General features: G+C 41.8%; 1 protein-coding gene across 3 annotated transcripts in view; it reads left to right on the top strand.

The window, feature by feature from the left end:
• Window positions 1-7,722, top strand: part of LOC118904523 (myosin VIIA and Rab interacting protein) — a 222,422-nt gene extending 214,700 nt beyond the window's left edge. For all 3 annotated transcript variants that reach the window (XM_036870745.1, XM_036870744.1, XM_036870746.1), the window contains 3 exons: window positions 107-167; window positions 1,520-1,638; window positions 5,623-7,722. In XM_036870745.1, the coding sequence (XP_036726640.1) occupies window positions 107-167; window positions 1,520-1,638; window positions 5,623-5,655 (213 nt within the window). In that variant the 3' untranslated portion in view covers window positions 5,656-7,722. The remainder of the gene's footprint in view (window positions 1-106; window positions 168-1,519; window positions 1,639-5,622) is intronic.
• The last annotated feature ends 6,385 nt before the right edge of the window (window positions 7,723-14,107 follow it).

Raw genomic sequence — 14,107 nt, 5'->3', positions numbered from 1 at the left:
TTGTCCCTCACTCCCTCTGCTGGAATATTGCACGACCTGGAAAATGTAGAAGATAAAACATCTCTGGCTTTGCAAAGGTGTACTGATTCCTGTGTTCTGTTTGTAGGTACAAACCATAGACACGTCAAGGCAGCAGAGGAGGAAACTCCCTGCTCCACCAGTGAAAGGTATGCTTAAATCAAACCACAGAGACACCAAAGCATTAAGCCTGACTCACTCACTCAGAGTAACTCAGAGATCTGAGTTTGAGGGCCAGATCTAATGGGGTGTTCTCACCCAGAATTGCCCTTGTGGAGAGTCTATCTTGACTTGAATTCCTCCAAGAGGCAGACCCTGGGACAATGATGTGATTTGGGAGGTAATTCCAAGAAACACTGAAAAGGGAAGAGAGAAAAGATTCAGGGAAGGAAATTAAGCCAATATAATGTACTTTAATTACTAGTTTGATGCTTTGGGCAAATGAGGCTAACCCCTGCTGGGGACTTCCGGGAGACAGTATCAACCGCACCTCAGAGTTTCCTGCTCAAAGAATAGGAAGATGAGATATTTCAACTCTCATCTTTGCTTGAAGGTTATTTCTGGTAGGGGCATTAACTCCCTGGTACTTCTGACCCACCCCATCATTCATGGGCCAAGAGAGAGTGGTGATGCCTGTAGTAGGATGCTGTCAGTGTGGGCTGGAATGGTGACTGTCAGGGAGATGCGGGAAGGACACCAAAAGCATCTAACAAAGAGCCCAACCTAGAGAGATTCCAGCAATGCCAGTCTATCACCCTTATCTACTGGACATTTTCAACAATTTCCCTAGATTCAGAAGCCACAGAATGATGATGCCAAACTAGAAATTTAGACCTGCAAACTAGAAGAGTAGAAAGTGAGAAGATATATGTTTGAGTCCTGGTTCCACCATTCATTGTTCAAGAAATGTTTACTCAGTGCCTACTTTATATTCCCCAGAGCCCTAAACAGTTAAAATACATTACAGATCCATGATCCCTTACTTGAAACCCTTTAGAAAGGTAATATGGTACATGTACTGTGTATTTCATGACAGCCCCCTCCTGTGGCGTCTGGAGTAGCGTCTGATAAACACATTAATATCCTTGCAGCAAAGCGTGACAATGTTCATGCTCCATGAGAGGGACAAGGACTTGAAATGGCCACTTATCAGTTTAAGTCAGGTTTTGCCATCAGGCAATTTTGACTCCAAAGTTGTAAAGATTTGCTGTTTTTAGAGCCTTTTATATTTCAGAATTGCAAATAAGAGTTTGTAGACTGTATTGGATTATCTCCAAGCTACATTTTCCTAGAAAGCCACCAATGATGCCTTGATTTATTTGGTCCACCAATAAATAAATAAGTAAATAAACAGAACAAAAAGTTTCCACAGTCAGACCTATGGACCAGAATGAGATGCCAGTCTAGAACAAAAATCTGGGTAATCTGGACACCTGGTCTTTCTTCCTTAACCATCAGTCCAGCTTCTGGATAATACTTATTCCTACGTGTTTCCTTTTAGCTGAAAAAATTGAGGCATCTTCAGCGACCACCATTAAAACATTTAACCGCAACTTCATTCTCCAAGACTCCTCGACAAACAGGACTAAAGAAAGGAAAAGCACTACCAAGGATTTGATAGTAAGTCATCTCTATCTTAATGCCAATTACTGTCACTGTTGATGGCACCTCCATTCTGTAGCCCTTCTTTCTGTAGGTCCCCAGTCAGAGCCCCAAGAAGCATCCTTCCTGCATGGTCTCATGGTCTGTTGGTTGGGTGGAGGGGGTCCTTATATTGCTAACCTCTTGGGTATGTGGATACATCCTGTCAATTATATCTCCAGCTCCTTGTATGAACCAGATTTAATATAAGAGAAATAAAAATATGTAGACAGAAATATAAGGTCCGATTGAGGTATAAGAGTTTTTATTCTGTTTTTGATTCTTATTCACTCTTCCTTAAATTTCTTCTAAGCCATTAATTACTTGTGTTCCAGAAAAAAAAGTCAGCAGCTGCCCATAAATGCAGCAAAGGAAGCGACAGTGAATAACTTGCATAAACCTGGAGATCATATAAGAAGGCTAAGGGATTACTACCCTAACACCAACATATGCTTCAGAATTTTGCAAATGCTTGATGCTGCTTATATGGGAGGTGAAGACCCAGCTAAACTGCCTCAGTGATACCAGTTATGCAGAGGGGGTAGACAATGGCTGGGTGACAAGATTGAAGCAACGAAAGGCAAAACCTATTCTGTTGCCTTTTATGCATCACCTGTCACTCCCTTCCCATTCCTCCCCCTCACTGTCCCTGTGTCATGAGCACAGAAGCACCAGATAATGGCATAATGGGGGGCATGCCCTTTTGAATTACAAGTTACTGCATCTCTTAGGTACCATATGGCAACAGTGCTGCCCACTGCCTTTGCTTCATTGGCCAGCCGTTACCCCTGACCTTTCAAAGTCCAGTTACCTGGCTCCTGGCTGTTACTTCAAAGAGCTAAAAAGAAGCATTATCACACTAAAAGGGCAGACCACTAGGGCCAGGGAAGGAGTCTGTTATAAATAAGATAGTTAAAAATAAATTACCTTAAGGGAAAGTGGAGGGTGGGGAAGAGGGATAAATTAGGAGTTTGGGATTAACTAATATATATAAAATAGATAACCAACAAAGACCTACCGTATAGCTCAGGGAACTATACTCAATATTTTGTTAACAACCTATAAGGGAAAAGAATCTGAAAAAGAATATATATGTGTGTGTGTGTGTGTGTGTGTGTGTGTGTGTATCTGAATCGCTTTGCTGTACACCTGAAACTAACACAACATTGTAAATCAACTATACGTCAACAAAAATTTTAAAAATAAAAAAATTTTAAAGGATAAAGCTCCAGATTCCCCTCTCTTAAAAAATAAAATAAAATAATAAATAAATTACCTTCCATAGATGTAGAACATAGATCAATGGTTGCCACGGGCTCTGGGGAGGGAGAATAGGAAGAAATGCTTAATGGGTAAGAGGCTTTACTTCAGAGTGATGGTATGTTTTGAAACTTGATAGAGGCAGTGGTTGCGCAACATTGTGAACGTACTAAATGCCACTGAATTGTTCATTTTTAAATGGTTAATTTTATGTTTTGTAAATTTCACCTCAATAAATTATTTCTTAAATAAATCAACTTTAAATAACACTGAGAGGTTAAAAATGAAAGAATAGACAACATTCTATGCTAAATAAACGCAAACAAAAAAGAAAAGGCAGGAATATTACTTTCAAACAAAGTAGAATCCAAGGCAAGAAGCACACAGTAGAAACAGGGAGGGAGGGTGTTTTAGATACTGATAAAGTAAGTAAATCATGAGACTTTCTTGAATTGACAAAACAATAGAGCAACGCAATCTAATGTGCCATGGTTGATGACTTTAAAATTCCCTTATCAGCCCTTGGAAGCCCAGTACACCAGAAATAAATACAAATTAGATAATTTGAATAGTGTAATTATTAAGCTTTAATTAAGAGGGACTTCCCTGGTGGTCCACTGGTAAAGAATCCACCTTATGAAATAATGGAAATGTTCTATATCTGCAGTGCCCAATATGGTAGCCACCAGCCAGAAGTGGCTACTGAGCCCTTGAAATGTGGCTACTGCCTTGGAGGAACTGATTTTTAAATTTTATTTAATTTTAATTAATCTAGGGCTTCCCTGGTAGTGCAGTGGTTAAGAATCTGCCTGCCAATGCAGGGGACACGGGTTCGAGCCCTGGTCTGGGAAGATTCCACATGCCGCGGAGCAACTAAGCCCGTGAGCCACAACTACTGAGCCTGCGCTCTAGAGCCCGCGAGCCACAACTACTGAGCCGCATACCACAACTACTGAAGCCCACGCGCCTAGAGCCCGCACTCCGCAATAAGAGAAGCCACTGCAATAAGAAGCCTGTGCATTGCAACAAAGAGTAGCCCCTGCTCGCCACAACTAGAGAAAGCCTGCGTGCAGCAACGAAGACCCAATGCAGCCAAAAATAAAATATAAATAAATTTTTAAAAAATTAATCTAAATGTAAACAGCCACTTGTGGCTAGTGTCTACCATATTGGATAGAGCAAATCTAGAAAATTAGAACAAAAGTTAAAATAGTCAGAAACCCTACTCAGAAGTTTTAAAGCATGTGCACCCACATACACAAGTATACACATACACACACACAACGTGCACATCTCACACATATTTCCAAGTAACTATTGGATTAAAGAAAAAAGCTAATCCACAGAGCATTTACAAAATGAAGACATTACATATATCAAAACAAATGGGATACATACAGAACCACACTGAGTCAAATTCACAGTATTAAATCTTTTCTTCATTATTAAAGAAGGAAGAAGCAAAACAAGTGAACTAGACTTTGAATTTCAGACATCAAAGATAAATGCATAAACCAATTAAAACCAAAAAGCTATAGAAATGATCATAAATCCAAGAGCTTATCTTTGGAAAAATAGAGAAATTTTTGTTAGCCAATTCAAGGAAAAAAACCCAAGAAATAAAAAAATAAGAGATTCTAATAGAGATGTAAATTTTTTATGTGATGTAAATCTATGCTAATAAATTTTAAAGTCTTAGTTCTAGTAAAATCAGGATCAAATCAGAATATCAGTAAAAACTGACTTAAATAAAATTTTAAAATTTATTAAAACTTCAAAAAAGATTCTCTGGCCCAAAGGTTTTGCTGATAAATTTTTATGAGCTAATTCTCATGCAATATGAAATATTCCAGAGGATTAAAAAATCTCAAAACTAAAAGATTCAAGTTGTAAAGCTGTTAAAACTGCAACAACTAAAGGGCTGACAGGGCTGGTAAGTATGTACACATCTTACACACACAGGCACAAACAGACGCATACAAACCACACACCAATAGTACTTCTTCAGAGAGATGAGGCATGCTAAATAAAAATTAGCAAACTAAATGCAGCAGTACATTAAATAATAAATTACCAGGTAAATTTTACAGGAATCCACCAATACCTTTAATATTGAGATATTGATTAATAAATCCGACCAGCAGTTCATTTCTTTCCAAATTAATTTATAGTTTAATGCAATTCTCATAAAATTCTCAGTGGGATTTCCTTGGAACTAAAGTTCATGTAAGAATAAATCAGAAAGAATAGACAAGAGCATTTTGCAAAATTAAAGTGATTTTCCTGCCAGATTTTAAAACCAATTAAAAGCTGTAAAGAAACTGATGATTAATGAAATAGAATAGAAAGCTCAGAAATAGATACAGGCACATATGAAAATGTGTTATATGATTTTTTTAAGCATTAGGAACCAGTAGAGGAGGTATAGATGATTTTTTTAAAAAACTCTGCTTGGGAAATTAGCCAACGGGATGCAGTGGGAAGGGAACCAATTTGCCTTATTCCGTACACCAAAATGAATATCAGATGGATTAAGAGGTACATGTAAGAAATGCATCACTTTTTGAATATTGTGAAATATTTCACTGGTCAATGGGCATGAATACCTTTTACAACATAAAAAAAGCAGTAGACATTGTTGTTAATGGCCTCTCCTCACTTTCACCAAGTGGCTGATTGCATCTGCTCATTTTCTCCCCTCAGGAGCCCACCCTGGAGTCTGCTGTGAGGTATTAGCACCATGGAACTCCACTGCCAGTGACCCACTGCCTCCGGCCGTACACGACAGTGCCTTGACCCAACAGCCATCGAATACTGTACGGATTTCCACCTGAGGAGAGGGCGTGGGGAGGCCACAGTGCACCCCTGCACAGGGCTGTCCTGATACCTCAGCCAGAAAGCAGACCCAGACTTCAGCATCGAGGTCTTGCCTACTCTCTGCCTTAGGCTCCCAGGAGAATCCAAGACAGAAAACCAAGACGCTGGCTTCCAACAGTAGAGCTCCAGTTTAAAAGATGCATCTTTCCCCTGTTCGCTTTGCTACTGTGTGTTGTCTTTAAGACCTTTTTTTTTTTTTTTTTTTTTTTTAATCCCTTTGATTCAACTAGTATTACATGTCAATAATTTTTCCCAAAATATATTATTGGGGTCGGGGGATAGTGGAGGGAAGGGTATTAACATTTAACTCATCAGTTCTTATTAATCTCTCACAAGCATCTTTGTCCTACAAATGCTAAGGAGAAAAGTGAAAACCCCTGTAGTGAGCACTAGGGGCTGTCTAACTTGGGGAGCCCTCAACTCTCAAGGTGTCCCTCCAGCCACCTCCTTGCTGCTGGCTCCTAGCCCACCACACCACCAGTTCCTCCCACTGCTTTGCAGTCACAAGCCACGGGACCGAAAGCTCTGATTCGCCCATGCCGGCCCAGGTCTATCTGAAACAATGTCTCATCGAGAATTCAGGGTTCTTCCTTGGACTCGCTGAGAGTTTCCTCGCTCTGAAGGGGGGAGGGGCTTGCAAAAGCCCACCATTGGCTTAACTTTAGCACACTGTCTAGAATCAATAAGATGTGGTTTAGCACTGACTGCATCTAAATGAGGTTTAGGTAACTGGATTATTGCAGGATACAACCACACAAGGAAACGCTGTCCTCCAAAATTTATTTCCCAATAAATATTCAGCAGAAGTAGTAAAATGTCCTTAAAGATAAAAATGGTTAAGACTTGAGAAAATTTGCATGTCTAAATAAAGCAAGGACAAATTGAATTCAACAGACGCAAGAGCTGACACTACCTCCACGTGTGTGGCCGCACATGCATGACTATTTAGAGTGTATTTATAAAAGCAAATGGAACTGGAATTTCACTCAATTAATTGAGCATTAGCAACTTTTTTTTAATTTGCTCCTGATAAATTCTGAATCTGAGGAAGAAGGCAAAACATGGGAGGCAAGGGAATAGCATGACTGACGTATATTAAGTGACTGCTCTGAAGGAGGCAATATTATTCTCATTTTAATCCTAATAGCAACCCTATTCAGTAGGTATCCCCACTTTTCAGATTTGGAGACTGAGGGCCAGAGTGATTAATTTTCCAAAGTCAGACCTTTAAGCTAATTATAACTCGAATGCCTGACAGAGCCTCATTCTGTGTTGTTTTCCACTTCTACAATCTTTTGCTGCCGTGCACATTTCCAGACCTGACTTGCTGCTGAAATGTGTGTTATGATCCATTCCTGATGGCGGTCTACCTATCTTCTGGTAATACTCCTTGCTGATGCTGTGTATGTGTTATCCAAAAGAAATGACTCCTTTGAAATAAAGTAAATCTTTGGCTTTTTGTTCTGTTGGTGTGATTAAAAGCAAACAAATACAAAATTTAAAAACACAACAAAAAAGATTTGAGTTCCAAATACAGCGTTTTCTTTAAGAGGCATGAAAAGCAACTATTGTTGTGTTACAGTGTTAAAATACTCAGTTTTCTTTGACAAAAATGTGTACTGTGTAAGCCTTGCAAAAAAACAAAATGAAGAAGAAGCCTGCTCTATGGCATTTGAATTTTTATAAACGTTTCCTTGTGCCAAATAAGTGCAAAGATTTAATTTACTATTAAAATCCATAAGCATATGTTATAGTTCCAGATGAATTATTTTGTCATCAAGTGACTTTGATCTTCAGTGTCAATATTTATATTTAGATTAATTTTTATAAATGAAAATATTTTAATGGTTTAAGAAAATGAGGCCAATAGGACCATATCTTTGATGACTTCTGAAAGTATGCTTGCCTTCATGTTATATGCACATTGCCAAGAATTACTGTCAAGAGAAATGATAAAGAAGTAAAAGTCATTTACGGAAATAATGTCTGTGTGTGTGTGTGTGTGTGTGTGTGTGTGTGTTTTTGGTTAGAGAAGAATGGGAGTGAAGAAGGGGTAGTCATTGGAGGGGCCAAGATTCAAAGCCACGGTGACCCCACACCCCATGTTCCTTCCAGTTACACCACTCACCTCTCCATTGCTTGTTCTCCTGAGAACAGAATTTCCCAGGGCCACCTCCACTGAGTGGTCACTCAGGTAACACTAGCAGTTCTCAAAGCAGGGAGGAGGGGCAGTGTGATTTTGTGCCTCAGGGGACATTGTCGAAACTTGGTGGGGGCAGGGCATGCGCATAGTGGATAGCGGCCAGGGATGCCGCTAAACACCCTACAGTGAGCAGGACAGCCCCCCACAGCAAAGAGTTATCCAACTCAGAATGTCAGTGGGGCCAAGTTTGAGAACCCTGGGTGAGACCCTGGAGGGAAGCCTGGACATCAGTGGAAAAGCCCCTGCCCACCTCTGCAGGGACTGCGTAGCTGAGTGAGAAGCAAGGCAGTGACTCTCCCAGAGTCTTGCACAGGCTCAGAGGCAGTTGTTGGTCCTCTGAGGCTGGCCTGCCCAGACACTGGCCCTGCCATCCCCAAACGGGACTAGGAACCCACCACCAAGCTGAAATGAATGAGGGAATAAAATATGAATAGAAGCCAAGAGCAGCAACATGGATGGACCTAGAGATTGTCATACTAAGTGAAGTCAGACAGAAAGACAAATATCATATGATATTACTTATATATGGAATCTAAAACAATGATACAAATTAACTTACTTACAAAACAGAAACAGACTCACAGACATAGAAAACAAACTTATGGTTCCCGAAGGGGAAAGGGGGTAGGGATAAATTAGAAGTTTGGGATTAACAGATACACACCACTATATATAAAATTGATAAAGAACAAGGACTTACTGTATAACACAGGGAACTATATTCAATATCTTGTAATAACCTATAATGGAAAAGCATCTGAAGCTGTACACCTGAAAGTAACACAATATTGCAAATCAACTATAGTTTAAAAAAAGAAGAAGAAGAGGAAGAAGGGGGAGAAGAAGGGAAAGAAGGGGAGGAGGGGGAGGAAGAGGAGGAGGAGGAAGAAGAAGGAGAAGGAGGAGAAGGAGAGGAAGAGGAAGGAGGAGAAGAGGAAGAGGAAGGGGGAGGAGGGGGAGGGGAAGGGGGAGGGGAGGGGAAGGGGAGGGGAAGGGGGAGGAGGGGGAGGAGGGGGAGGAGAAGGAGAAGGAGAAGAAGAAGAAGAAGAAGGAGAAGAAGGAGAAGAAGAAGGGAAGAAGGGGAAGGAGAAGGAGAAGAAGCCAAGAGCCTCCTCTGCCTGATAGGCTAATGCAGTAATACTCAAGCTTGAGTGGGCATCAGAATCCCCTGCAAAAACACAGATCATGGGATAAATCCAGTCATCCCCGTCCTCAGTTCACCTTTGTCTACACTACCATTAATGTGCCTGGCACAATAACGTTTGCTAAACATTCATAACAAACAAGCTAACACTTAGGTTGGTGGGGCATTTCAGATGGGGCTGGCTGGGAGAACAACACTAGGAGACCCTCTGAGATCCTCTTCAGGCAACATTTCTGGACCAAGAATTCCTGACTTCTCTACCCACCCAACCCCCAGACCGTATTCCCATAGGACATCAAGACGTGGAAGACAGCCAAGAGGGTCCAGCCACACTCCAGTTACCCGAGCATTCAGCCTCCCTAACCCAGAAGCCCAAAAAGCTTGTATTGAGCAGCCAATCTGCATCAACACTCCGAGTATTCAAGAGAACTGGTTTGGGTCAACAATTTGAGTGTCAAGAGTGATGGGCAGCTACACTCATAGAAAGTTTACAGCTCTTCTTGCTTCTGGGGTAAATAGGAACAGAGTAAAGACAGTATTTTCCCCTAAGAAATAGGTGCTTGATTTGCCATGACAAAAAAAAAAAAATGTGACCCAATATTCACAGCATTTGAAGGCTGCCAGGAAACACTAGGCTGTACTCTTTGATATTCCACACACCAGCTCTGTGGCTTATCACCTCATCTGTAAAATGGGGTTAAAATATATTCCTCATGGTGTTGTTAAAAGGGTCATTGAGGTAACACATGAGAAAACTCTCAGCAGAATGTTTGATAACTATGGGTCCTCAATACTGGTTTCCTCCTTTTTCTCTTGGAATAAGAAAATCATTCGAATATCAGCACCATGATTTATTTTGCAAAATGCTGTGCCTCAATTTTTGTACTCATAGTAGAAGAGCTTATTGTGCTGCAAATATTCACTCCCTTAACCCCCTAACTCTGGGAGGAGTGCACTCACCCCACTGATGCTGGGCTTGGCCATGTGACTTGCCTCATGGTTAGTGGAGCACACTTCTCTGTCTTCTGGATGCTATTACAAAATACCAAAGACTGGGAAGTTTATAAACCACAAAAATTTATTTCTCACTGTTCTGGAGGCTGGGAGTCCAAGATCAGAGTGCCAGCACAGTCAGGTTGTGGTGGAAGCCTGTTGCAGACTTCTCACTGTGTCGCCACATGGCGAGGGATCTCTCTGGAGCCTCTTTTAAAAGTGCACTAATCCCAGTCATGAGGGTGTAGCCCTCCTGACCTAATCACTTCCCAAAGGCCTTACCTCCTAATATCATCATTTTAGGGGTTAGGTTTCAAAGCATGAATTTTGAGGGGACACAAACATTCAGACCATAGCATTATCCAACCCTTGGTTTGGATTTGACCATGTAACTTGCTTTGGCTAATGAGATGTTAGAAAAAGAGCTACATAAGGGACTTGAAATATATTTATGGAGTTGGGTTTGTCCACTTATATTTGCCATTCACTATGAGCACAAGCCACAGGCAGCCCACTGGTCCAAGGAACAGACTCAGATCCAACCTACAGCCAAGCTGAGCTGAGCCCAGCAGAGATCATCAAATCCACCCCAGCCAACCTGTAGACATGAGAGCAAGAATAAATCATTGTTCTTTTAAAACACTGAGTTTGGAAGTGGTTTATTATGCAGTAATAGCTAACTGATACACTACGTGAAAAATTAGTTTTATAGCCTTAGATTAATCCTTGTGTTAGTGATGAAATGAAGATGAGTGAATATCAAAAGTAAAATCACTTGCCAATATAAAGGATGTATAAGCAACTATTGAGCTACTTGTTTTTGACCTTCCATGATATATTAAACTTCTGTTACATTTTTTGGAAGCATCTCTCTCTTTCTCTCTGCGTGTGTGTGTGTGTGTGTGTGTGTGTGTGTCTGTGTGTGTCTGTGTGTGTGTGTGTTGATCTTTCACAAAGGGTCCTGTATTCATTGAAATTTTTGACAAAACTTTAAAGTACAGGAGGCATTTGGTACATTCCTTTAAAAATAACTTTCCAAATGACAGCCACTCTATTTTCTCCCAGGGGAAGTATTTCCCATACAAAATTTGCATTTTACAGAACAGTTGGTTGTGTGAGCCTTCTGTCTCTGCAATTGAGTTATAATTATGATAAAGTGCAGGTAAATGGAGTTACATTTTAAAGAGCTTTCAAGGAACTGGAAAACTTTAATATCCACTTCAAATGTTGGAAACCTCAAAGAAGTTATTCAGAAGGATCCAGTTGGGTAGAATCAAGTCCTCAAATATAGAAATATATGTTTTATATCAAAGTTATCATGTTTGATAAAGATGAAAGATTAAAGGCAGTGCTTCTCAAACTTTAATGTGCAAATTCTGATTTGCAGGTCTGGTGGGGCCCATGATGCTGCATTTCTAACAAGCTTCCGGATGATGCTGATGTGCTGCTCATACTTTGAGCAGCACGGTTTGATAGAGTCCCTCAGAGGGTCCCCTGCAGGATTGAGGTCCAGGTACCCACAGCAGTAACCTGTTCATTAGTGCTTCTTTTGTGACTTTTCTCCCTTCATTCTCTCACATTCCCTGTCCCTCAGCATGTACCCTGGGGGTCACCTCCCAAATGAACTACTCAACACAGAATCTCCTTTGGGGAAACCCCAAACTAAGACATCCCCTGCACTGCATGTACATGTTTGATTATCTTTCTCCTGCATTGACCTGAAAGCTTCTTGAGGAAGTGGGCTCCATTCATCCCATGCAGAGCCTGGCACAGAGCAGGTGCTTGAAACAAATTTGGTTCACCTAGGCTGGCCACGGTGGTCCTAGCTTTAGACTATGGTTACCATGCCCAAGCAACTCAACTGAAGATGGTGCCCAACAGGCACCCTCATGCCCATCCTGGGGCTGGGGGTGAGCATCCTCCCAACACCGAAGTGTATAGGAGGGATCTCAACACCAAGATGGAGAAGCAAAAGGCTCTCCCCAAACCTCTACTTCACCCTCCCCCCTTTTCTAAAGACAGTGGAGCAACCCCAGGTGGCAGTGAACGGTCCAGGCACCTGCTGCCCAGAATCCAAAAGCACAAGCCCCTGTATCCACAGATGCTCAAGACCTGCAGGCCCCAGTGAGACACCAGTAACTTTGGCTTAGTTTAGCGGGTCTCTTAAAACACTGTCTCTAAGCTGTCCAAGAGCTAACACAGAGGTCTTGGGTGCTCACTCCTTCCTGCCATCACTGATAAGGCAGGGAAGACGTTGAGATGCTCACGTTTTTCACTGACTTCTTTGAACAAAACCCATGTGCTCAGCCAAGAACCATTTTTTCTCTGTGTGGATCTCTCTCCTTCATCCTTTGCCCGTGAAAAGCCAGAACTTGGGGAACTCAAAGGTTAGAAGAGCAGTTTCCAAAGTGGGGTACAGACTACACAAGGGGTACAGAAGATGGTCCACTGAGGTCATGGGAAAGAACAATTAGTCCTTTTACTTATACTCATTTTTTATCTGGAAGTAAGATTTACCAATATTAAATATATGGATAGATGAAAGTACATGTAAGTAATTTATAAATGAATATGCATATTTTGGGGGTGCATTGTCAAACAGTTTTTACTGGTGGGATGTGTGGCCCAAAAAGTTTAAAGACCACCTACTAGTTAGAAAACCTCGTAAACTTCTGATGACTCAAATCCCCCCTCCAGCTAGTCCCCATCGTCACCCTGTCAGGGACAATGCTAACTCTCAAGATCAAACCCAGTGCTTAAAGGGCAGCTGCAAGAAGGGCAGAGGTGAGGAAGTTATCGAGAGAGCCCCAATCTATTGGTTGAGCCCTGAAATGAGTGTTGTTCCATCCCTTTAGGGAAAAAAGCTTTCTGTCAGTGTTGCCTGTTTCCCTTGCTCTCCTCCCCAGCCCAGGGAGGAAATGTCTACTTACTACCCAACTACCCTAACTGAACTCCCGAGAGACATCAAGTTATCCTTGCCTGGAAACAACCCAGTGGGCAGCCTTGAGGAGTGGGGATTTCCAATAAAGTTTCCTTGTGGCTCTTTGAAGTGGACAAAGTTAAATCTCTGCTTGTAGAGCCAGGTGAGCCAGGCTGTGAGCCAGGTGGACCAGGTAACAGCCCCCTCCTCTATCCAGCCTTGCCTCCCTTTGTATCATAGTGCCCAGAGTGAGCCAGCCAGATAGGCACAGCAGTTTACAGACCCAGCAACCTGAGAGCCTCTGGGAAGTCTACTTGTGCAGAAAAAGTGCACCAAACGCCACCCGCACTCCTGTCAACTCATAACATCTTCCATGAGTCCAGGAGAGTCTGTCCTCTGCTGTCATCATAGCAAATCTGGGGAGTATGCCTTTGGCACCTCCCAGACAGTGCCACCAAGTTCACGGAGTTCTCAGCTTTGTACTTGCTCAGGGAGAGACAGGACTGGGGGCCTGGGGGCCTCAGACTGTGAGAGCTGCCTTCTCTTCCATGTACTGTGTATAGCAAATGACAAAGGGCAGTGCTGGCCCAGGGCCAGGATGTGCCCCAACCATGAGGTGCTAGGTGTCAAGGCGACAGGATGAAAAGTCATGTAATTGCTGTCCTCATTCACTGCAATGTGGTAATTACTTAACTGAAGATTAATTGAAAGGGCTATTTGCCGGCAGTGGTGGTGGTGTGTCCCATTTCACTTCTATCTTCAACATGCCCTTTCTTGCTTCCCAGTAATGACATAATTTGCACTTTCAAGACTGTCCTTTCTGATTTATTCTTCCCTACTATTTCATTCATTTCATGACAAACCAATGGGAAGTCAGAAGAAGATTTTCATCTTTAAAAGGAGAAGGCTGGACAAGTATTCTTTGCCCTGATAAATGCAGACCATGTGTCATGAATGCTCTACCACTGAAAACAGACTCTATGAATCAGCGCTTCCACCCTGTTTGTAAGTTGGGTCCTTGTAGAACCATCCTGGTGATGAATGAGTTGCT

This window comes from Balaenoptera musculus, chromosome 11 (genome assembly GCF_009873245.2).
Source record: "Balaenoptera musculus isolate JJ_BM4_2016_0621 chromosome 11, mBalMus1.pri.v3, whole genome shotgun sequence".
In the NCBI taxonomy this organism is placed as follows: domain Eukaryota; kingdom Metazoa; phylum Chordata; class Mammalia; order Artiodactyla; family Balaenopteridae; genus Balaenoptera; species Balaenoptera musculus.
The sequence above is the reverse complement of the archived record's forward strand: the minus strand, read 5'-3'. Positions and strand labels throughout refer to the sequence as shown.